Below are 24,364 nucleotides of genomic sequence, written 5' to 3'. Positions count from 1 at the left end.
GCTTTGAGTGTAACCGTTGTGATCAATATACTTGGACTACCCCCATTACTTTAGAAGTAAATTATATGTTGAGGGCTAGGTAAGGAATTTAATCTTTTGAGCTTTGACTCTCCCTGTTTCTCGCTATTACATGTAATGATGTCAGTCAGGGCTTCTTACACGAACCGTGATAACTATTTTGGTGAACTGTGGTGGAACAAATTTGGAAATATGGTCCCCGCTCAAACACATTTAGTCCATGGTCAAAAGTGTGAAACAATATGCCTGGAAAATGTCATCGCTGGCAATAATCCAGTCACAGTATGTGTTCGCAAGTGTGAAATGTCATGCCTGGAACGAGGGTGGCGAAGGGTTTTATACGTGATGCGTGCTGAGGACAAAAGTTATTATGTGACACGTGAAAAACAACGAAAACATATACGTGAAGCGTGAATTTAAAAAACCCCATTGTTAACTCTATGTAAAAGTGATGCATCAATTTTGTTAAAATTCGTGCATGAAACGGAATCAGCGCTCTGTTTAGTCTCGGTGCCTTGTGTGACAACATTTAAAAAGAGCACATCACCAAACCAAGTCAGGCAAAGCCAAGCGGAAATTGGCCACCTATACAACCATGTATGCCTCTCAGGGTGGTCAGATACTAAAATAGCAGCTTTGGTCTCAAAATAGGCAGACCATTTTCAACCTGCCGTGTCTGGAGAATGTCGACACCTGGAAAACTTTCACTATTTAAAATCCCTTGAAATCAGAAGAAGTCTGTGTAGGAAGGTACAAACTTCAGAAACGTTCATGTAAAAAGAAAATGTGACAAAACTTGATTGTTCTCGGTAGAATATGAGCTTCAGGGACCCTGCGATTTGTCTATTATCCTATTCCTTGTGGCCTTGTGGGATTATAACAAAGGACACACACTAATGAGTAACTGGTCATTGCTAAAAGAACTATCTGGGGATCAGTTATCCAACAAGCGGATTTTGGCAAGGGCAGGCTTGCGTGGAACCGAGAAAAAGATAAAGCTGTACTGTGGATGTGTATATTTTAATTTTCCTGTGAGTTTGAAATTTAACTCCCTTTCCAGTTTCCCCCCAACCCCACCCTTCAAGTAAGCCAATTTGTACCTTCTCACCCACTCTGGTTTTCTGATGTTATAACACACACTTTTTGCAATATAAAACGTATTTCTTTTATTTACAATTCTCAATAAAACTTCCTATCTTACACTATTACCAATATGGTATAACTGACCAAATATTATATACAAGACCCACAACTTAAAATTGTACTCTTTTTACATCTTTTTGGATTTTCTTTTCTTTTTTTCATTCTATGAATGTCTATGGACAACATTAACAAAGTGAATAAAGCGACCGCTTTTTTAAGTGGATGAGGAAAACACTAAACCTTTCAGCTTACAACTTCAAAACAATTTTGAGAAAGCAAGCTTACGTTTAGACTAACATAACAAAGGAACAAAAGTAAGAACAATCAGCGAAAAAGTCTTAGAGATCTCTAACAATCTCATAGTACACAAGGTCCTGGTGTCTCAAGACTAGGATCTACTGCATACATTTCAGTCCAGGAACACCTCCGAGGAAGGACACCTGACATGTAAGGGTAATCTGACCCTTCGAGAAGCACTCGTAGTCTCATAGCAACTCTCCGACTGTGCACAGATCCACCAAGAAGAACACACTGTACTCCATACGGTCTCCATGTGCATTTGCTTCCTTTAAAGTGGTGTTTCACTGTTGCAAGTGAAGGTGGGATCTGAAATCCAGGTTTGTCTGTCACCAGAAGAAAGGCATCTGCCTCAGCAACTTTCCTTTCTAACACTTTCAGGGGCTCTTCGTATATTTGGCACAAGCAAGCTTGTGTGTCTTCATACATCAGCAATGGCACACTAACATTGGCACATTCTACAAAACAAGATCAAAACAATCGATGTTAGAAACGATATAAAAATATCATACATGCCCTCGGAAGGCATACACAGTCATTTTACTTTTTAAAATACTAGTCCACTTCCGGTCATCACGCTATACGTGGCAAGCCAAAAAACATCCATCGTCTTGATAAACATCACCAGTTAAATCAATGAATCAAAATTCTTTCTGAAAAACAGCGTTCACATGACAGGAAATCTAAAAATATCTGCTTTTTCAGAAAGCGATTTAGCAATTGCAAATTTGTTTGACGGTTGTGGAGCTATAAATCAAGATGAGAAGCTGTCATTCATCTCACAGCTGTCCGCACAGGCAACGGAGCATATCCGTTTCAGATATAGAAACAATTTTCGGATTGGGCAATAAAATATCAGACGTTTCCAAATTTCCATAGTACCAGATTTACCTTCAGGCCGTAAAGAAAGTTACTTTCTTTCGCAAAATCGATTGCCGCAAATGTAACTCTACAAAATAAAATCACGCTTTTTGTGTAACAATCACGTTTTTGGGAGACAAACCGATCGAGTGAGATGGCAAGCTGTCAAAATGTTATTTACTTTAGTAAGGAAATTACTGAGAACGGCAAAATTTTCGCAACTTTACGAAATTATGTGGCTTAGAACTAGCGAATCTATTTTTCCTTCACATAATTAAGGTTCCATTCGAGGAAGTTATGGCGAAATCGCATATTTTGATGAGCTAGCCATTGTTTATCTGTCGGGGGTTGGATCACGGCCAACTTTGAATAACAAATTAGACAAGGGGCTTTTCCCTTCGGAAGCGAAAGGGAATAATATCACTACCTTAAAAGCGCAATGGTGGGTACCTACCAAATAGTGTTATTTGATGTCCTTCGTTGCAAAGCTGTTTCAGAACATACTGAGCTTGGTTAAGGCCGGGGTTGCTGGATACAAAGTCTGCGAACAATACAATCTTCATACTGTTGGGTGCTTTTGAGCTCTGTAACTCCCAACCCTGCATGTAACAAAAAGAACAACTCTGAATCAGCGACAAGCTCAATACATCTGCATTCGAATATATATCGCTGCAAACCATTAACAACATTGCATCATGAAACTGACATTCAGATGACTTGTCACGAGACCACAGCGTGCAGAATAATTTAATCTCAGCTGCTAAATTTAACCTTTACATCTTTTCCTAAAAGTCTTTAAGCGCAGGCGAGAAAAGGACATGCAAGCGAAAATTTCCAGCAGATATGTTTTCAGAATCACCTTGCATTAGAGCTTTAGCTTTCAGTAAACACCATATCTTAAGTGTTAATAATTTAGTATTTGTCCGAATTTCGGTCACGTCCGCGGTGCTAAAATTATTCCGTACCTGATAAGTTAAAAAATTTTGCTGCGGCGAGCACTTTTGCGACGAAAAATTCTCCCAGTGCGATCACAAGACAAAAACTCTTGCTTGAAGTCTTTCAGTTCCCCAAATTTGCGGATCTCGAATGTCAAAACGAAGTAAACGTGTAATATTTGAAGACCTGATCCACGCAAATCATCTTTAGTTCGCGAAGATCCGCGACCGAATGTGACATTCGCGCGAGGGCAAAAATTTGTTCCATGTAATTTAATCCAGCTTTATTTTAGGAACAAGATCCCTCTTACCGTATTATACAGATCACAGCAGCAGGTCAGGAAATCGTTCAAATCGACAGATATGTCCATCACTTGTTGAAAGACGGCTGGTCAGTTGCCAAACTCTCGACCCGTGCACAACAACATGATTCAAATCTAGTCACGTCGTTAAGTTGCTCAATTCAAGTTAAGAAATCAGGATGAAGCGAAAATATGAACAGAAAAACAGCTCAGCTGGCAAAACGCATGAAGAAATTGCAAGCGCATCAATTTTGCGAATCGAAGGTGCTAATAAAGCACTTTTTAAATCGACCATGTCACCGCTGAAGCTTCCAGTTCTACCTTCCAGGTTTCTTCTCGCATATCGTTACTAACGAATCGAATCGCTAATTCTTAGCAGCTGAAGATTTTTACTTTGAACATGACTGTGATCTTCGCTTAAACCGATCATCAGGGATCGAACTGTAGCGTGGAACAAGAAGCGAGCGAGCGACCGTAATCTACGCTCTGTTCATCGACTGACAATTTCAGATGGAACTTAGTCAAACCGCCGCGGATTTTAAATTGAACTTCAATCGAAAGCAGTCACTTACCAGGCTAGAACTAGGCATTGTTGTGTTTCCTTTGCACATCTTGCTTAAAATCAGCTTGTTCAATTCTGCTCCCACTTTCGAAAACCTTCCCTAGCCCGTGCAAGAACAAGAAGCACGGAAAACCACTTGTTCGTCAAGGCTTTATACGCTTTGAAAAGCTCTGTGACGTCACGACAGTAGCTCATCTACAATATCACACCTAGCACGTTCCGATTAAAATCTCACGTTCTGATTGGTTCATGTAACAATAATTAATTGACGTTATTGACTCAAGGGCTCAAAGCCCAGATGACGGCAAGGGCCAAAGCCAAGTCGATGAGAATAGAAGAATAGTCTGGAATATTCATGATCATTGGAACAAAGAAATCACTTTGAATACGGACGCTTTGTTATTCTGCATCCATAAGACAAAAGACTTGTGATATTTCGGAAAAACAACATACAAAGCAAGAAAGGTAATTAAATGTCTGATCTTGAAGCTGATAGGTTGATTCGAATACAAAGCTAAGTTGTTCTATCACATTTGGTGACCGAGATTAATTTCACTGATTAGAGCGCATTTAAAGTTGTTTTTTCGCTTCCTTGAAAAAAGGAGGAAAGAAAGAATGTTTTAAACCATTTGCGCTGATGTGTTTGTTGCAAGATCATCTTTTCCAAGCGTTTTTTACAAGGTTTTTTTTTTATTGATGACTCTTCAGAGCACACGCGATACAAATAAAGTACGTGCGTGTCTGACTTTACGGACGTGACATTTCATTTGGTGTCCCGTCGAGGAATTTTGTCAACTTTCTGTGCTGGAAATTGACCTATCTTCCTTCACGCTCACTGCAAATTTGCAAACGCTGTGCATATTTAAAACCATTTATCATTTTATCGTACTTTGCAAAGATGTAAATCTTGGTAAAAATCGACAAATACAAGAGACTACACTTTGCCAATATCGAACGTACCTTGTTTTTTTCCACCGATATTGCCTCCCACGAAACTTTCGTCCGTTTCAATATTTCTTGAGGCCGTTGCCGCATTTTGCCGAATGCTTTTCTTTTGTTTTGCATTGTCCGTAGGAACAAGACAGAGTTGAGCTGAGCCAGTCGTTGAATTAGTCATAACTTGTTGATATTTTCAAACAATTCTGGACCTAGGCCATTAAACGTAATAAAAATAGCCATTGGCAAATTGTAATCGCATGCAGGATACGCGGTTCACCGCTCGCTGTATTCAGCTCCCTCGCTCAAGTTGCGGTTTTTAGAGCATTACATATCATTGTTCCACCGTCGCAAATTAGTTTCGAAACAATGACGTTTTTCAGACCGGACCGTTTCAAAGTTGGCTTATTGCCTTTTCATTTTCTTTATTTCGAGGTCGCACAAGGGGTCGTACAAAGGAGCAGTGTTTTGTCATGTGATTTAAACACACCCACAACAACACCCACAAGCCAAATGAGACGGAAACAAAGGCCTTTTCCTGTATGTGCTAAGAAGTTTGGGAACTATTGTTTAACCCTTTTTTTCGCTTTTGTTGTCGGAAAGTAGATCAAAAACAACCATGAATTTTAACGAGGACAAGTTCAGACAAGAGTAGAAACTGTTGAAAACCAAATATTGTCGGAATTCCAGATTTGTAATTCCGCAAGCTGGCTAGTTTCTTATTTCCAAGAGCGTTTTCTTTGGATTCCAAGTGATTCAGTGCTGTTTAGGTCCAGTCCGATTGCTTGGCACTGGTTGTTGTTTAAAAATAAGATATCCAACAAAAAGAAACCTTTCACTGAAGCCGAAATAATAAGTGAGATGTAAACCTTTTGAATTACTCAAAACAAAACGGGGTTTGATTTTGCACATCGATTCGCATTCCCTCAAGACTCCTTTACATCACTGCCTAAATTGAATCAAGTATTCAACATCTTTTACCTGAAATTTCCTGACAGTAAAAGTGCGTATCATACACCAGCCCTATTGTAAAATGATTTTAAATAGCGATCTTTTCACATCAACTTTGACTGCGCATCATCCACCATGTTCCAGGGCGAGGGATATTGTTCCAAGGGTTATTTAATATCATTAAATTCTTAGACACAAACAATCAGCAAAAAATCCCGACCTAGTGGAGCTTAAGTGAATGAAAGAGAATAAGGTCATCAACGGCTTCCAATCAGCATTCAACTTTGCTTGATTATATTTTGGTGCAAAACAAGTCGTTTTGTCAAAATTCATCGGTTAGCGCCGACCTGAACGTCTCAGAATCCATCTCGCACGCAGAAACTTACTGTTACAATTAAGAACGAGAATAACGTGGAGGAAAGAAAATAAAGGATATCACAGAGAGATATAACTGAATCTCTGTTTTGAATAAGAGAAAAAAGTCATGGTGGGAAAATAGTTTATCAGTACGTTTTCTTTAAGAAATTTTTTTTCGGAGAAAAATAAAATATAACCTTTATTTACCCTCGGCAATGTTTATAGCAAAAGTGCTAGTGGGGCCGAGCAAACAAATGAAACAAATAATTCAAATTGAACAGCAGTTTCAATTGAGGCAGTTTCATTTGTGTATAGAGATAACAAATAAAGGCAAACATGCGGGCAGTTTGAACTTTTGTCGATTTTTAAAGCACGAGCTAGAATTAACGATTAAAGTTCTTTCGCTTCTAACAATTTTAGCAATTTTTCACTTACAATTCCGACAGACCAGAGTAGAGACCCTTAGCAAGGACCAGGGAGGCGTGATTGCGAAACTCGCGCTTATTGGCTCCGGATGCAAGATATTCAGTTTTATCAATTTTATTTTTATCTCCTTCTCTTGATCCAAGGGTCCAGGTTTAGGGCTAGGGCTCGTCCTCCTCACGTGTTGGAAGGATAACTTAAAAGGAAGGACGTGTGTTGGAAAGACAACTTAACTTAAATGTGTGCCAGCGAAAAAGAATGAGTTTGAACTCTTTGAAGACGTCGCTGCATTGCAGAAACTATAAATTAGCTGGTGCTTGGCTGCTCGAAAACAAAACAAAACTATATTCCCTGCTACGTGATACTCGCTGGCTACACAGCCGTTGTCGTTTTTTTTTTTTTTTAATAACCTCAAGTTTCAATTTGTATTGATCTATTCAAACGCTTTGTTAGACCGACATCACGAGCTCACTTTGAAAGTTTGAATTTCGTGCAGAGTGACATGTTCAGTCGCGGAGGATTGGTGACTAACTGCATCTCCCTGTTTACTCAAACGGCCAAGACCGCCAAACGCACGTTTTCTCCAAGACTAATATTTTGCCCTGTTCATTTTAAACTTGCTTCCGTGCGCACTCTTACAATCGGCATTCCAAACAAAAACTCGCATTGTCAGTTTAGAGTAAAAACCTTACTCGTGACCCATAAAAGAACGTATAATATTCATAAAAATGTGGCAGCTTTTCGACAACGTTTCTGATTGACCTTTCATTAGATACCTTATTATTCCAACTCAAAATAAGCTAAGATAACTAGAACTTGATTCTTAAAACGTGCCGGTGACAAGTTTTCGTATCCAGTGTTATGACGTCACTGTAACAATAAGTGACGAGCTTTACTTCTTTGAAGTATCCACTTAATCACGATTGTTTTTATCTGAAGGTAATTTTTCACCAATTTGCTCGATCTAGCAGGCTAAAATATTATCCTGGGTGCCAGATTATTTTTTTTACTTTCTCGCGAGGAACGTTGAACCGGCTGAAGCCAGGATAAGCAGCTTCTCCCAGCTCTCAGATCGCGACCTCGCTGCTTGAACAAAAGCTCTCTGGGATCAAGGGTTGACTGATATTGCAGTTGATCACAGTCACGTAAACTAACAACTGTCAAATCAATTTGAATAAAACAACACTGGAAAAAACGTGACTTTGTCGACGTGCGCGTGAAAGCGATCAGAGCAATGTTTCTGAAAGATGCTGCGGAATGACCTGAAAATTTAGTCAGGGAGTTTAGTAGTGATACAATGGGCCACTTTATACACTTATTGTTGTTTTCGACGACATCGTTAGCATTAGTGGGTAACTCGTGGTTTTTTTTGGCCTCGAACCAGTCTTGACTCATGCATAGTGGCAGCAGCGAAGTAAACAAAGCCGGTTGTAAAGCTCCACCTCTAATTACTTCAATTTCGATTCCAAAAGCAGAAACTTGAATTATACATTTTGCCTCGACCGATATTAAAAATGATTTTTTTTTTCTCCTTCTTTCCCTTCTATTGATTTGAATTTTTAACTGCATTTTAAATTTTATTCACATAGAATTAATTTTATTGTATTTTATTGTTGTTTTGTTACATATTTCACTGAAAAGCCCCTTGGGGACGTGGAATAAACGTATGTATGCGTGTATGTATGTATGTATGTATGTATGTATGTGATCTAGTAACGCAACTATCTTAAAGACTGGCTTCATTCCCCTAATCTTAAACGAATTTCACGAGGTTTATTTTCTGTCTGTTTGAATGGTTTAAAACTGTTTATCAGAATTAACCGTGTTTTCCTTCAGTTGTTCATTCAGCAGTGGACGAAAGGACCAAAAAACAAAGGATGCTAAAAACTTGAGGCCCTATACTTATCAGGGGGTTCTGAGTCCCGTCAATTTTTGGCCTAAATATCCCGTATTCCGTTAATTCCAATTCCAAAAATTATCAATTTTCCTACTTGATATCCCGGGATATCTATTCTAAATATCCCCTATCCCATTTCCTCCCCCCCCCCCCAAATGTCCTGTATTCCGTGGATTCCCGTACCCTGAAAACCCCTCAAAGGACTAGCTTGGGCGTTGGCTATGGATAACATATTGGGTACTTCTTGCATCATAACCAGTCTTTATTTTTTGTCTGTTGTTAAACAAAGCACGTGCTTTTAGTTTAAAACAGGAGATTATGATCTTGTTTAAAATAATTTTATTTTGGACGTTTAGCTGATGGCATGCAAGCACGGTCAAAAGTAACCCCTACAGGCAACAAAATAGATGATATAGTTTAAGTAATTTCGTACCAACACAAAAATAACCTTCACCTCAGCTTGTGAAGAAACCGAGGAAGAAACCCATTTCCACGAAATTATGTTTACAAATCCAAACAACAAAATTAAATTTAATACCAAATATTGCTTTTACTTCACTAAGGTCGTAACTTAAATAAGGGAAGTTATTTTCAAAATATCACGAACCATTCGGTGATTTAGTTTCCGGTTTTCATCAAAATTCTGGTGGTGTCATTTGTTTAGTGGAATACAATTCCTGGTGCTATGAGTCTGCTCCAAATGGGCGTGTAGGTTAGTTTTGTTTATATTTTACATTGTTGGTCAAAATAAACCGCTTATGCACCTAAGCGTTTGCTTTAAAAGAAATTATACCAAAGCCTTGCGTGCTGATATGCAAAATATCGAGGAAATATCAGCGGCAATCAGAGTCACATGGAAAAACAAACATAATGCGGATCAAAACCGAATCAGTATTGAAAGTCTATAAAGAAAGGTAAATATATCAGTAAAACACAACAAGTGCCTTGTAACCATTTAATTACTCTTGGTCTTAAAAGCAAGGTTTTTCCCGAAAAATATTGGAATGCTTCAAGTCCGCATAAGCCAAATTGAAATGTCTAGCTGAAGGGGTTTGGAAAAATCCTTATTTCTGAGGACCGCACGAAATTTGGTATAGAGGAAGGACTAAGAAATGTGGGAGTACGTGATGCTTTTAAATGAGCTGCAAACAACATTTAATAGTGTCACAGAGCGGTCCAGCAGGTTTTTACAGTTTTAATTTTAATTGTTTTTTTAAACATTCTTTGTATGCTCCGACATCGCGAGTCACGTTTTACATTTTGAATTTCGTGCAACGGAACATGATCTTTCGTAGAGGATTGGAGCCCAACCGGCGAATAAAGGGAATTAAGCATGGTGGAAAAAGTTAAGTGTGAGACAAACAACCTCTCGTGGAAACCGAACGACTTTGAAACAAGAAATATCTTGCAAATAATTACACGCGTGTAGATAGACTTACCTTCTTTTCGGAAGCATAAAATCCATTCATGACCACTGAACCTGGGTAACTTAGTTGTGACAAGCATGAACCAGGAATGTTGAGGCAGTTTATAGTCGGTGCCATGTCACATGTGAACCGTTTTGACACCTTTTATCACGGAAGTCTTAATCCACTGTCCATTGGATATCTTCCCTCCAGGAAATATGGCTTTAGCCAAGCACCCATATGTTTAAAATACTATTCTGTAATGTTTGTTTGGGTGACAAAATTAAATAAAGTTCAAATTTCATGACTTTTAATACTCGGTGAAAAAGCGTGTTTCTATTTACATAAGGAACAATGACTGATCAGCTGCAATTCAAAACAGTTTACCTGTATTTTTCATGAACTGTAAGTTGCTTTTCACCGATTGGTTCCAGAGCCATATTATTTTCGTGTGGAACTTGCGATAAATTTTCGTATAGAATTCCTTGACGTCAGTTTTAACAATAGGGGTAGAAAGTGAACTTGGTGAAATTCTCTCTCCCACCTGCACATCAAAAAACCACTAGTAACCACGTGACTTTGTTTATTCAGTCAATATACACGAAATTTATTTTCCACAATATAATTCTTATCTCCAGCTAACAAACACCAGCATGTCTTTACCCTACAAATTTTTTTTTTGGCCAGGAATTAAAATCAAAACACGCAATATTTATCTTGCAATGATTTTCTCGCCTCGGACAAGTTCTATTGTCCGTGTACAAAACCGCAGAGCCTATTTTCAACGCTAGAGCGTCGGTTGGAACAATAACAATGGAAAATGGACAACCAACCAAATTAACATACAGCCAGTCTGTTAACATCTCAGCAGAAACACAAGGCAGCCAATCAGAGACTTTGTACTATGTGAAAGTCATTATTCCGTGTTGCGCGTGGGTTTGGCTTTATAGGAAGGCTCTCTCGGATGATAACAATAATTATTATACATTGAACTCAATATCTCTTTTCCGATTAGCCGAAAGCGTACAGTGAATTTTCGAAATCAGCGCCTGTGACGTCATAACTGCAGATTATACAATAATCAAGTCAAGGACACTCAAGGTCACGGTAATCATGTCATGTTTGACTGCGGTTCATGATTTCTAAGGGTAATCATGTCAAGTTTGCGCGCTTTGTGTTGCTTACCGTCAGTAAAGAAGCAAAAACATGACTTCCATTTTTTTCCGTTTTCAAGGTCTCGACCTCGACCTTGATTATTCTCCCGGCGTGCCCAATCGATAAAAATCGATCATCGGAAGGCAATCGATATGCTCAATATAATCGATGATAATTAATCGATTATTATCGATTGCCTCAAATAATCGGTGAAAATCGATACTCACAATTCAAATCCTCGTAATTGCTATCGATTATATCGGTTGTTATCGATTGTCATCGGCAAGTCTATGAAGGGGTTCAAGAAGTTATATTTTACCTTGATGACAGAAAGGAAAGAAAACTGATTATCGTAATGGATATTTTTTTCATTTTTGATTTGTTTCCGAGTTTCTAGGATGCGTTTTATAATGGGCTTCATGTGTAACTTGTTATTGTCTTTAATGTGTGAGTTGGTTTTGTCGAGGCGCTTGTGTATGTGATTGTTAAGGCACATGAATTGAATCTGCCTTTCAGTAGCTCACGCAAAAGTTTTCACCATTAACTTTAGTAATGTCCGGTGGCTTTATGAATAGCTAAGCAAATCACACAATAAAACGTGTATCGTTGTTTGTTGTTGAGAAGTTAAATAGTTCATTAACCGTGCGATGCTACTTTCATACGGGGTTAATTAAAAAACGTGAATATAATGAGAAGGTCAACAAAGCAACTAAGATGGGCTCCAACAATTAAAACTTTTCTTTGAATACCTTTCTTTTATCGTGAACAAAGCAAATCTCTTGTCCATTTTGATTTTCGCTGAAAGTGAAATGAAAGAAGAGAAATCGATAAAATCGATGAAACTCGATGAAAATCGATAGTCACAACTTTCTTGTTCATCCATTTTCATCGATTTCCGATATTAATCTATTTATTATTATCGATTATATTGATTGATATTGATTATATCGATTATCGGTTTTCACTAATTGGGCACGCCGGTTTATTCTGGATATCATAAAAACCTTGTCCAATAATTGTTTACAAGCTAGCAGAGGAACGAAAATTTTGCTTTACATGTTCGATCGTTTTGCACTATTCTATTAATATTAACATTGGCTCAATTCAATTGGACTATTTTAAGTATTTGACTGAAAAACCAATGCTGAACAGAGAATGAAAAATAGGAAGCTAAATATACATTGTTTGAGACAATCAACAGACTTCCGATCAGCTGCACTAGTAACCAGGCCTACGGTCAACGCAGTCAAAATGACGCTGGCACAAATGACGGCGATTCGTTAGTTGTCTAAGCAACGAAACACAACCAGAACTCTGTTGAAACGGACCGAGGTCAAGTTTATTTTCTAGCTATTTATTGAGGATTTAATTTCAAATCCAGTTCCTACCTGAAAACACTTTTAACACAAACGTAGATCATTAGAGTCGATCGTTTAATTAGGCTGCTACACGGAGGGACTGGGAAGGGCTTGTCCCTATATCACTTGAAGGGCTTCCATCCGACATCATTTCGACTGTGAAAATATATTGATGAATGGCCAACAAGATGGACATGCGTATTCTAGGATTGGGGACAGAGCGAGGAGATATTCTATCGATACGACCATACAATTATCTGCAGAGCACCGAGCACCCTCCCCACCCCCCCCCCCTCCCACACTAGTTTCTGTTCCATATGGTAGTTACTCTCAAAGGCCTCGGAATGCGCACAGCATTTAATTTTTTTTTTATCTTGCACGCAACTATTGCCCTGTAAAGAACGCAATGACCCTCTTGGCACGGGTCTATTGTTTCAGATATCTATGTGTAAGTACAAACTCTCCCTGACAATTGTTAAAAATTCACATTGAAATGAGTTAATTATTTTGTCCCCTGATATCACAGTTAAAATGTTAATCTCTTCTGTAGCCCAGTCGCCTTCTTCCTTATACTCGGGCTTTCTGTACCGTGAACGGCCTGGTGATTCACTCTGATTTCGATTTTCATTCCAACTTGTCGATTTATAGATGGTCTTCAGTGTCATGGCGGCGTTAGTAGAAGTGATTTCATTTCTTCAAGCACACTCGATACAAGAGAGAAGTCTGTACTTTTACCATCTACAGACACCGAGTGATCCTGTGAAAAACAAAAGAACATCTTCCTGATAAAAAACTGCTTTTCCCCCACAATATCAAAAATATCAAGGAGGCAATTGATGAGATTTAAGAAAATCATCAACCTCATGATTGCTGAGTCAGAAAGACAGCGTGACGCCCCCAAAAGGGATTGCATTAAACAATAAAACATTAACTTACCGGTAGCTGTTTTACAAGCACACAGAGATGATGTCCTTGAATTGAACTGGCGTATAAGGACGCACTGTTATCGACTTGTTCTACGACTAGAAAAAGGAAAGCAAAGTAATATATTACAGTAAGGTGAATGCACTTGCTTGCCAATCCCCCTTGAATTGAGCGCGCGGCTAAATAATGAGAGCTGGGAACTAGGCCTGGGTTTCATTTAAGACAATTCGAAGAACGAATTTCAGTTGATTTCGTTCTTCCAAGACGTTCTTGAAAGTCAAACGAAACGTAAACCAGAGGAAACATCTGCAGCTTAAATGGAATTCGAACACAAGTCTAGTCAAAACAAAACAAGATGAATTGCATTCCAACAACATCTGCCCGCAATTCGGGTTGTTTTTCAGTCCTATTTTAGTTTATTTTTTACCACAGCACCAACATACCAATATAACGCACGAATAATTAAACAATACGATAGCCAACCTGGTCCAACATAGTGAATGCTTGCAGAGACAAAACATGACATCTGTACTGGAAGCCTTCCAAAATTTATCACGAGGCACTTGAGACAATTTCCTTTCATACGATCCGTTAAGCGGATATTTAGAAAATCAGGTTACAACACACAATTAAATAAAAAGGAAAGATCATTATACGCCTTTGTTTGGTCAGAAGAATGCACAACCAAGAGAAATCATGACTGTATTGGCGGAAGTAACAATTTTTGTTTGGTTTATTTTTGGTGAATTGAACGAATAACCTGTGCCAACTTGAGATTAGTAAAATTTGAAGCAAAAATCGATATCATTGTAATATAATGACATGATCATAACTTCTGAGTCGAATATCTATGTTTTTCCAGCTTTCTTTATCCAATTAACATTTGTTAAAGTTTATATAAATATAGTTCCTAACTAATCTACCAATTAACATACCCTTACAAATTGTCCGACAATATTGTGCACTCGACAGGCGTCCTGATGTCTGGTTTGAAGTAAACACTCGTTATATTGCAATGATATTGATTTTTGCTGTAAATGTTACTAATTTCAAGTTGGTTGCTACGCTAAGTCAAACAGGATCACAGCTGGAGACCTTCCGACACTCTCAAAAGATACGATCTGCACCATCATACGATGGTAGACAGTTTGTCTCCTGATAAACCGATTTACAGTAAATTGCGATACGAGAAAAAAGTGTTACAATGGAGCATAGCGGAATTTACTCTCGCCTCCTCGAGGCGTGGGCGTGTCGAAACGCAACGCAACGCCAACAAATTTCATCGTCCCTAAGCGCATTTGCCGGCAGAGGAGTTTACCGAACTCGTTACTCGTATGGTTTAAGGATAAAGATTTTTACCAGTGGATTGGGCCAAAGTTTCACTGTCAACAGGTAAAAGCGGGGTTCTGAAAAGAGAGCGGAGGAAGAGCGACACGCGAGACACGCGTTGAATGTGCGCGCGTGGTCGGGAAAGAGGATACAGACAATTACAGTATAGATGTTGTTTACCTGCAAAATGTAACAGGACACAAATCCTGGTGATAATTGATCTAAACCCTGTTGTTTCTGGAGTTGTGACCTGCAAACAAAAAATATCAGCTTGAGAGGGAATTAACAGTTCAACCGCATAGCCTGTGCTACATCCGCCCTCCCCGAAAAAATATCAGCGGCAACACACAGACGCTCTCTCTGATTTTTTTTCTTTCCGGGAGGGCGGCGGTAACACAGGTTAACAGTCGCATGGCGGTGAACTGAATTAACAAGATTCTCTTGGTGCCAATATAAAAATTCTCCATACAGTTCTTACAGAAGGGATGAGAAGAATCTGTCCTTATCAAGCAAGAAGCGCAAGAGCTAAGAATCAAATCATGATTACGTATTGTATTTCGTTCACAATAACTGACGTTAAGTACAAGCATTGAGCACAAGAGAAACAAGAAGACCCGTCGTAACTTTTATCAGCTAATGGCTTTTATTAACGATATCTGCTTGCCCGTTAGCCCTCAAGGGTCTTTCACCGAGAAGAGAACAGAGAACAGCATGGGAGAAAACAAGGCGGTGCGAGAACAGCAACTACTTTAACCGTCATTTTTGCTTTCCAGTCGAGATTCGTGCGCTGGTGTAATGATTTGTTCACTTATAATATAATAAAAATTTTTTCTGCATGACAAAACCAAAACAATATTAGTGTACAGTCGGTCACCAAAGTTAAGAATTTGCGGAAACTGCTAATCCCCCGACACAAGCAACATGGCGCCAGGGTATTTCCCCGGGTAACATCGACCGGAATAGATACCAGAAAATCGGAAGGATGATGTAGGTACAAAAAATATAGGAAATGATGCAAGAAAACAATTCCATTGCAGATAATAACGCTTGAAGTTCAGAGTATGGTTTCATCCAACACCCACGAAATTGAATACTGAACACGACTTGAAATCATGTGAAACAAAAACGATAATAAGCACCGCCTTTCTATAAAGATAAAGGAAAAAAAAAAAAATTGAATCCCAACTCCGGAGACAAAAATGTGCCTAAGCCAACCTTGGTTTGTGTCTTGCCGAGTTGGATCCGCGCAATTTAAAGAAAAGACACAAAACGTTGCAAATTGCTAAGATAAAAGATAATCACTTTAATTCTAACACTATAAGGAGAAAAGAATGTGGGTTTTCATTTGGTTACCACAGTGTGACCTTAGGACGCACTGCACGCCGGTCCAAAGGTTGTGCTATTACCCAGGCCTTTCCGCTTCTAGCTTTGTAGAATTCCCCAGTTCCTCGCGGTTTTAACATCTTAAATATCCTCCATGCAATGGTGGTCAGACGACATATCAACAAGTAAACAAAACTTACCTTTACTGAACTCTTGTTAGCTAACGTTCCACTTCCTAGAAGATTAGCGAAGTCCGTGCTGTAGAAACCCAATAGAAAATTACGTATACATAAGTATAGCACAACGAAAAATTTCAAAAAACACAAGTAAGGTACAATATCAATAGATTTAAGACTAAAACACTAACATGGTTGCCACAGGCATCACTTTTCAACATTCCCTGACTTTTCCCTGATAAAAAATACAACATGCTAGATCTACTAGCGACTCAACTTACAGCCGTGCTTTCTACTCGTTCATTAAGACTAATAAGTTTTCAACAAATTTTCCTTCTTCATTAAGGAAAAATATCGTTGAGATCAGAGTGACCACAAATGTTTCTTCAAGCCTTCGATGGTATTAAATCAGCTGTGTTCAATTATTTCAATTTTCTTTCGCTTTTCTTCAAAATGCCAATTTTCTCTGACTCACAATAAAATTCCCTGATTTTTCCCCGACATCGAAGAATTTTTTTCCCTGACCATTTCCTGACCTGGGGCAACCCTGGCTAACAAAATAACCAAATCAATTGATGCATCCATACCTCGACAGTGGAGTGGCGATCAGAAAAGACGAACACGGTAAAAAGACAGAAAAATCCATCTTTTCACTCGTTGAGCCTTCGTCATCCTACAATAAAAAGGACAGGATAAAAAAAGAAAATGAAATAACAAAGTGATACGTTTAGGTCGTACTACAACCTTTCGGTGAAAACACTTCATACAGGAATTTCAAAGTTTGAATCAAAAACTCTACCAGGGGTACCCTACAAGGGACTAGTCTCTCTAACCCCCTCCCTCTCCTCCACCGCGGAACAGAAATAACTGAAAATAATAAAAAGGAACAAAGTATACCTTGATGACATAAGTTAATGTGCCTCGTAGCTTCTGAGCCATTACTATACTCTCCACATTGAAAGCAAACTGCCCTTCATTTGAAGATCCTGTCAGAATATCAAACACGAGTTCAGTTTATACACTTACTTGATTAAACATGTAAATAAACACAATAGTGCGGTCCTTGTTTGCGACAAATGAGTTTGATTTCTTTTTCAGCACTAAGTAAGGGCATTTGGTTCCTTTTGGCACAAAAACATAGCTTCTGTGTTATAAAGTAAATGCAGAAAATGTGAGACAAACACACTGAAAACTGAACGAGATGATGTCAACGAAGGACAGTAAAAATAAATCTGGTTTCAATATTTGTAAAGGGAGAAGAAATGGAAAGGATGAAAAGTTCCCTGTGCCGTTTTACATGCGAGCCTGCTGCGAACAGTAAGTGATATCCCTCAAACACAAAAGCTCCGTGTATGGTTGTTACACACTAAGGGGCTTAGTGACCACTCACCTGGCAGAAGATGGAAAGGGACTGGGACACTATCATGTGACGAAGAACCGATCTGTAGACAGAACAGGATGATGTTGGTCATCAGAAAACCAGAGAAAGGCTATTTTGGGGACTACTTCAGTAGAGAAGTTAACATAACAAAACTAAACTAACGTAACAACGATTACTTTTCCGGAAACCTATTCCTCATTCAAACAACGTTTACAAATCCTGTCTTAGCACGAGTTTGAGAAGCTCAAAACTGTTCTATCTCGATCATTTCAAGCCCAGCAATGATAGTCTATACAGATTTATTTTAAAGGGCATTCAATGGTCCCCTCGGTAGTGGTTTAAATTGTTTCTGTAAAGTCTATTATTGGCAATACTCACCGGTCGTACTAATTTAGTATTGAGAGAATCTAACACGTTAAACTCCAGGGACTTGATATGACGATCCGTCAAATTACTGTGAGATAAATTATCAAGACAAATATCAAGACAGGGAAAAGCAAAGAAATCGAAACAAACTATGGAATGAGCACAAAACTTCAGAGTGGTTTTAATTGTCTGCTGAACGCTATTGTACGTTAATTGAGTTCTGTAATGACGTGTGTAATGAGGGCAATTTCAAACTTATGCAACGCTTTCGAGTGATATACCATGGAATATCCCACAAGTCACTTGTATTTTCTCGGTATACGTGCATGAGCCTTTAGATGACTCTGTATACCATGAAAATACAAGTGACAAGTGGGATATTTCATGGTATACCACAAGAGAATGTTGCATAACCATTTTATACCATGCAGTAGAACATACAGTGGCCAACACAGTCAATGCGACATATGCATGGCACTTGATGGAAAGGTTGGATGTAATACCATCCAATATACAAGGGCTTTCCTGTATTCTGATTCTTGGTTGTATTTTGTATGGCATGGTATTTATGTAAAGTATTAAACTATCACTGCAAAAACAACAACAATCGGACAACAATTCATATGCATCGAACAATCTTCAACTACAATTATTTGCTCTGAGAGTCAAAAAAGAAACACTGCAAACGGTCAACCTGAAATAATTGACCTCATCAGGTAGGGTCCCATTAAGTCTTACAGTTAAACAAGCTGCTCAGGAGAAGAGAGTAGAGGACAAGATGAACTTTACACTACGCTGTTAAATTGATAAATAAAACAGTACTGACCTGAAAATAATGGAAACTACCACTTGATTTCTATGTTGAGAAGTCACTCTTGTCTCATACATCTGAAACAAAAATGAACCCTTTAACTATCAATATCAAAATATCTATTCTTCTGGCCGAATGTCTCACATTTCTTTCAATGTTAGTTCTGAGAATTTGCTGATAGATCAAGATGACATCAAAATCTTCCATTAACTAGCTTCATAGGCCCGTAATGCACGCAGAGGGTTAGGCAATTTATAGATCGTATTCTTTGTTCTTATCACCGGTCTGCTCAACATTGTAATAACATAAAGGGAAATTAGAAGTTCATCACAGGTAAAAGTTAGTTCCTTACCAGTCTAACAGAACTGCTTTCTGACAGAATTTTGTACGTTGTGATGATCGGCTGTAAAAGAAGGGACGATGATGATAGAGAAAAATAAAATTACACAAAAAAGACGACAACAAAAAGTTTACTCCGCCTAACTGGCTGAGAGCAAGTCAACTTATCCTTAACTTTTAAATTTGCACTGCACTGCAAATCAATACAGGTGCATTGGTAATTTTCTCAGTCATAGAATAAATGAGCAATCGTACGAAAGCTCAAACAATTAAGGATTCACACTACTCTTGATATTTGACTATTCTTTCAAATTGCACTCACCTAAAGGCTCACGTAAGTTTCAAATATCACTTGTAGTGTACATCCTTCATTGCACTCACATTCATACGATTACCAATACTTACTGTATATCGACATGTAAAAATACACAGGGTACATGCCCTAGTCAAATTTCCCCTCAACTAATTGCCCCCCTTCCCCAAGGCAACAAGGGAAGCCCATTTGTTTTGTGATCTGTCAACAAACCTGTTTCGCCTCTTCCTTTAGCTCCATGATTGATGGCTCATCCGGTTTTTCCTGTTCAGCTGCTGGTATCTCCACTGGCTCAGACTTCTCAGTACTCTTGCTTTTTCTCTTCTCCTTTTTCCTTTCTTTTTCATGTTTTTCTTTTTTGTCTGATTTATCTTTGCGGTGTTTGCGTTTGGATTCTTTAGATTCAGTTTTCTAAGGGTACAAAAAAAACTCTGAGTTGCTGCTCTGGGAACATTCCTGAGAAGGGGGTGGGGTGGGGTGGGGATGCTAGAATTTATTTGAACTCAGGTGCATTGTTACAACATTCTCTATAGCATACAGCGGCACGATAACACATTCTCGCTTTCACCCTGACAATCAAATTAATTGTTTCTGGAAAAAGGAATAATTTTCTTCACGTTGCTAGGTTTACAAACCAAAGGTAAAAATCTCTGATTGTTGGAAGAAAATAGAAAAATTGTATGAAAAATTCAAGAGCAGTTTGGCAAAACTACAAAAAATAAAAAGTGTTATGATTGAGAAGATAACCACCTTTCCAAACCGGCTACCAGCAATGAAAAGCAGCTGTGTTGTTTGTGGGCTAGATGAGACTGAGTTAATGTGACAATTAATCTATACACTTGTAGAATGTACCTCAGATTGTTTGGCAAGTGTTTCTTCTGTTGCTGGTTTTTCTGCCGCTAAACTGTCGGGTGAAGGTGCACTGGGCTCTTCAGCAGGCTAGTAATCAATCAATCAATCAATCAATCAATCAATCAATCAATCAATCAATCAATCAATCAATCATTCAGTCAGTCAGTCAGTCAGTCAATCAATCAATCAATCATTCAGTCAGTCAATCAATCAATCAATCCACCACTCACTCACTCAGTCAGTCAGTCAGTCAAACAGTTAGTCAAAATCAATCAATCAGTCAGTCAGTGAAACAAAGACCCACACAATTAATTCATCCATTCATTCCTTTACCTAATGTTTGTCTGTTAATCAACAATTCAAAATAGTAACTCATTTAACTTGTTGACTAGGTTAATCATTTACACAACACAACTGAATTGCCATAAAAACTGTTCACTGTGTATCTGTTGGCCTGTCATAAAGCATAGACAACCACATAACATAACTCACCTTAGGTGATGATTTCTTTTGTGGTGTAGGAGACAGCCAGAAATCCATATCATCCTAACAACAACATATAACCACTGAAGTGTTTTTAACATTGCTTAATATTTTGAACAAAAGGAAAAGGAGTGGGGTAGGTGAAAGCATGTAAAACGAGAAAAAAAAAGCCTTCATTGAACTTCCAATCACGAAAGAACACAATTCAACGTAGTCGAGCATAATGTATGTCTTTTTCAAGAAGTTTACATCAATGAAACTCTGACTACTGCATAACCATCATATTTCTTCCCTAGTTCGGTGTATGGCAGGCAAGGAGGTGTTAACATTATTTTATTGAACGACACAAAAAGTTTTAGGTTTTGGGCCTGTGTAGAACATTATTGTTATCTGGTAGTTATTATCATTGTTGTGTTTTCTTGGGGAAGACACTTTATTTTCTCGCAAGTACAAATGAGCAATGAGCACCAGGGAATTGTTAAGGGAATCTGTCAAATAGTAGGGGGGGGGGGATGGGGGGATGGGGGGATGGGGAGGGGGGACTGTGATACTCTAGCATCCCATCCTGGGGGAATGGCAACACTCTTACAAATGCCAAGCTTCAGAAACCAGAGTTCAATAAGCATAAGCTCTGTCAGCTACTTGGCCAATGTTCAGAATCATTCTTTGTACCTGTGGGTCACTTGGTTCATCTGCAGCTGGTTTAGAGTCTTCCTGTACTGTTATCACCTTTGAAGGAGTTTTTTGTTCACTATCCTCTTTCTCATCTTCTCTTGTTGGTGTTTCAGGATGGTCTACCTCTCCATTGAACATGAGATTATCCTCAACAGGCTCTGCAACTTGATTAAGACAAAAAAAAATGTTGGATTAAAAGAAGATTGGCAAGGCATCAAATGCAGAAGTGTGACGAGTACAGTGGAACCCCGTTCATCTGACCACCAAGGGGCCACAAAAATCTGTCCATATTAACAGGGGTCGCCACATTAGAGAGGTTCTTGAAATAAGAAAATGACAGACTGAGCTTTTGTTCGGGCCAGAATAAGGTGGAAGTAATAATGAGGAGGCCATATTAACAGGGTGGTCATGAGGTGGGGTTCCACTGTATTGAAACTGAAATAGCACAGTCTCCACTGTTCATGTTTGTCCTCAGAACTCTAAAATAGCCTCGATTGGTTAAGGAAAAGGTCTAAAGAAAACCTGGTTTCAAAGACTGGTTCTGTGATTTCAGTATTATAGTAGAATAGATACCTTCCTCCTTGTGGTGGTGATGCTTGTGTTTTGATTTCTTCTCCTTGTCAGTTCCATCCTTTTTATGCTTGTGTTTACTCTGGGAAAATTATCATTAAAGTAAAGTAATTGTCCCACAGTAATAATAATATATAGATTTAGCCAAGCCTAAAAGTAGAGCTCCTGGGCTGGGTTGTTCAAAACCTGATTAAACTAACCCAGGATAAACAAGAATTTTGATTTGATTTTTGTAACTTTGCAGTGAGACTTTCTGTTTATATTGTTCGGCCTTCTGTTTTGAATAATCTTAAACTACACATATGACATAAGCGTGAAAAACATTTTTATACAAGAAAAATTTATACTTTGGTTAACTTTTGATCCCAGGTTAGCATTAACTGGCTTTCGAACAACCCGGTCCTGATTATAACAAGTTAACTTCAGTTGAGCTGCGATCCAATCAAGAACTCTAAACTTGAGCTCTAAGCTTGAGCCTGCCATATGGTGACATGATACTGATCAGCAGATAACATGTTTTGACAGGTGTCAAATGACCATATCATGGATGTCCAATATCAAAAAAGTACACTATAAACCAAGGCTGCACGTCTCAGTCACCCTATCAGCTGGAGTATGGCCGCCATGTTGTGTGACGCCATCGTCGTCGTCATGTGTATGCGCGTACAAGCAATACTGCTAGTGAGGATAGCCTTTTCTTCCCTATATGAGCATGGTGCTCTGCTTGGTGGCAGGTGCTCCACTATTATTGATATACAATGGAAGATCACATTGTGGTATACTATACATTGTAAAATTGCACCTCAAGGATTGGTTTGACCATTTTCAGTGAAGGCTTGGAAACTTAGGTATGATTAATCAAGATCTTGTAATTTAGGTAATTTAAAATTGTTTGCAATAACTGGTTAGATAAAAATCAAATGAACCATCCACAAACAAGTTTACCTTTTTGCCTTCACTGTCCTTTCTATGTCTGTGCTTTTTATCCTTGCTGTGCTTTTTTGGCGTGATATCCTGAAATTGATAAAAGATACAAATTAGTAAAATGGATCAGACAGGGATGGAATGAAATTAAGGTTTGTTTGGTTATGATTAATGGCTTATAGAATTATGTGCCATATATCTTGCCTAATTCCTGTATGCCTTTCTCCCAGGCCTCCACAGTCAATTGATTTTGGTGACGTATCCAAACGGCCCAGAGTACACACTTTTTGCCCCAGACCACATGACCAGAAATGATTGACTGCGGTGAAATATTGAGGCCTAGGAACTAGGCAACCATATATCAGCCTTGAAAATGGATAGACTGTGACAAGTACCTTTCATAACTAACTGAAACTAATCTGCTTTCCTTCAAACTTATTCAAAGTAGAATGGAGTAAACTATTATTTTATCGTCCACTTGTGGCAACTGAGGTGTAAAAGGAAGTAATAAAATTACTTTAAGAATTTCTTCCTGTGTAACCAACCTCAGTGTTTTCCTCATTATGTTTTAGCTGTGATTCTGTTACAACGCGGTGTTGACGAACAGGAAGAGTTTCATGTGCCTCCAGAGGTCTATAGTAAAAAAAACAATTAGTTAGTGGAACGTGCAAGCAGCAAGCCCACAATTAAAATCCTGGCTAAAAGACTGCTGAGAATAAAATACTTTGCTCAATAACACTTTATATCATATGTCGAATTATTCTATCATTCTGATTGGTCCTCACTTGTGACCTATTGGATGACAGATGTTTAGATGATGCCATTAACATTTTGTTTTTGTTTCTAAAGTTGTATTTTTATAAAACAGATAGATTCCATGTTGCCATGCATCTGTTCAGTAACAGATTACAGATGATGTCAAAATGTGGTAAGAACATTAGTGTTCAAAATGCTCGGGCATTACCTCCTCTGCCACTTTTTTGTTCTTACCTCATTTTGACATCATCTATGATCAAATACTAAACAGACGCATGGCAAAATTGAACCTATCTGTTAACTAGAGAAATTATGCCCAAATTTTAATAGAAAAAAAAAAAAACAGACGTAAGCTTAACACCCACTCCATACATCTAGAGTATTATAACAAAGCCATTATCCCACATGACCAATCTAGTGAACAGAAAATAATTATTCTCTCCTTATAACCCATGTGGAACACATGGGTTATAATATATGTCCTGATAAACAGGATATATAAGGCCACTTCGAAAAATTTAACAAAAATTAATTAATAATT

The 24,364-nt window shown here is 38.4% G+C and overlaps 2 protein-coding genes across 4 annotated transcripts in view; both read right to left on the bottom strand.

Moving 5' to 3' along the window:
- Positions 1-1,158: 1,158 nt before the first annotated feature.
- Positions 1,159-8,423, bottom strand: LOC145468054 (uncharacterized). 3 transcript variants are annotated; one of them, XM_081451712.1, is made up of 3 exons: positions 5,079-8,423; positions 2,774-2,918; positions 1,159-1,916 (listed from the first exon to the last, which is right to left on the bottom strand). In XM_081451712.1, the coding sequence occupies exons 1-3, from the start codon at positions 5,181-5,183 to the stop codon at positions 1,519-1,521; spliced, it is 648 nt and encodes a 215-aa protein (XP_081307838.1). In that variant the 5' UTR covers positions 5,184-8,423; the 3' UTR covers positions 1,159-1,518. The 3 variants fall into 3 exon arrangements, with proteins under 3 accessions (XP_081307838.1, XP_081307840.1, XP_081307839.1); XM_081451714.1 differs by lacking the exon at positions 5,079-8,423 and adding an exon at positions 3,285-5,050; XM_081451713.1 differs by lacking the exon at positions 5,079-8,423 and adding an exon at positions 4,129-5,049.
- A 4,173-nt stretch (positions 8,424-12,596) lies between these two features.
- Positions 12,597-24,364, bottom strand: part of LOC145468052 (AP-3 complex subunit delta-1-like) — a 36,001-nt gene continuing 24,233 nt past the window's right edge. Inside the window, exons 30-46 of the mRNA XM_081451710.1 lie at positions 23,613-23,700; positions 23,089-23,157; positions 22,147-22,225; positions 21,571-21,737; positions 20,908-20,961; positions 20,416-20,502; positions 19,777-19,974; positions 19,264-19,314; positions 18,927-18,988; positions 18,113-18,188; positions 17,744-17,795; positions 17,251-17,339; positions 16,941-17,026; positions 16,378-16,435; positions 15,035-15,104; positions 13,538-13,623; positions 12,597-13,358 (exon numbers count right to left, since the gene is read on the bottom strand). Of these exons, the coding sequence (XP_081307836.1) occupies positions 13,263-13,358; positions 13,538-13,623; positions 15,035-15,104; positions 16,378-16,435; positions 16,941-17,026; positions 17,251-17,339; positions 17,744-17,795; positions 18,113-18,188; positions 18,927-18,988; positions 19,264-19,314; positions 19,777-19,974; positions 20,416-20,502; positions 20,908-20,961; positions 21,571-21,737; positions 22,147-22,225; positions 23,089-23,157; positions 23,613-23,700 (1,468 nt within the window). The 3' untranslated portion in view covers positions 12,597-13,262. The remainder of the gene's footprint in view (positions 13,359-13,537; positions 13,624-15,034; positions 15,105-16,377; positions 16,436-16,940; positions 17,027-17,250; positions 17,340-17,743; positions 17,796-18,112; positions 18,189-18,926; positions 18,989-19,263; positions 19,315-19,776; positions 19,975-20,415; positions 20,503-20,907; positions 20,962-21,570; positions 21,738-22,146; positions 22,226-23,088; positions 23,158-23,612; positions 23,701-24,364) is intronic.

The sequence above is a fragment of the Orbicella franksi genome, chromosome 14, assembly GCF_964199315.1.
Source record: "Orbicella franksi chromosome 14, jaOrbFran1.1, whole genome shotgun sequence".
NCBI lineage: Eukaryota > Metazoa > Cnidaria > Anthozoa > Scleractinia > Merulinidae > Orbicella > Orbicella franksi.
Note: the sequence above shows the minus strand (reverse complement) of the source record. Positions and strands in the feature narration are given on the sequence as shown.

Coding starts and splice junctions, on each gene's coding strand:
- LOC145468054 (XM_081451712.1), bottom strand. CDS start 5,183: ATGCAAAACAAAAGAAAAGCATTCGGCAAAATGCGGCAACGGCCTCAA. Junction 2,919..5,078: donor TATCGGTGGAAAAAAACAAG/GTACGTTCGATA, acceptor TGTTACATGCAG/GGTTGGGAGTTACAGAGCTC. Junction 1,917..2,773: donor ACATCAAATAACACTATTTG/GTAGGTACCCAC, acceptor CTTGTTTTGTAG/AATGTGCCAATGTTAGTGTG.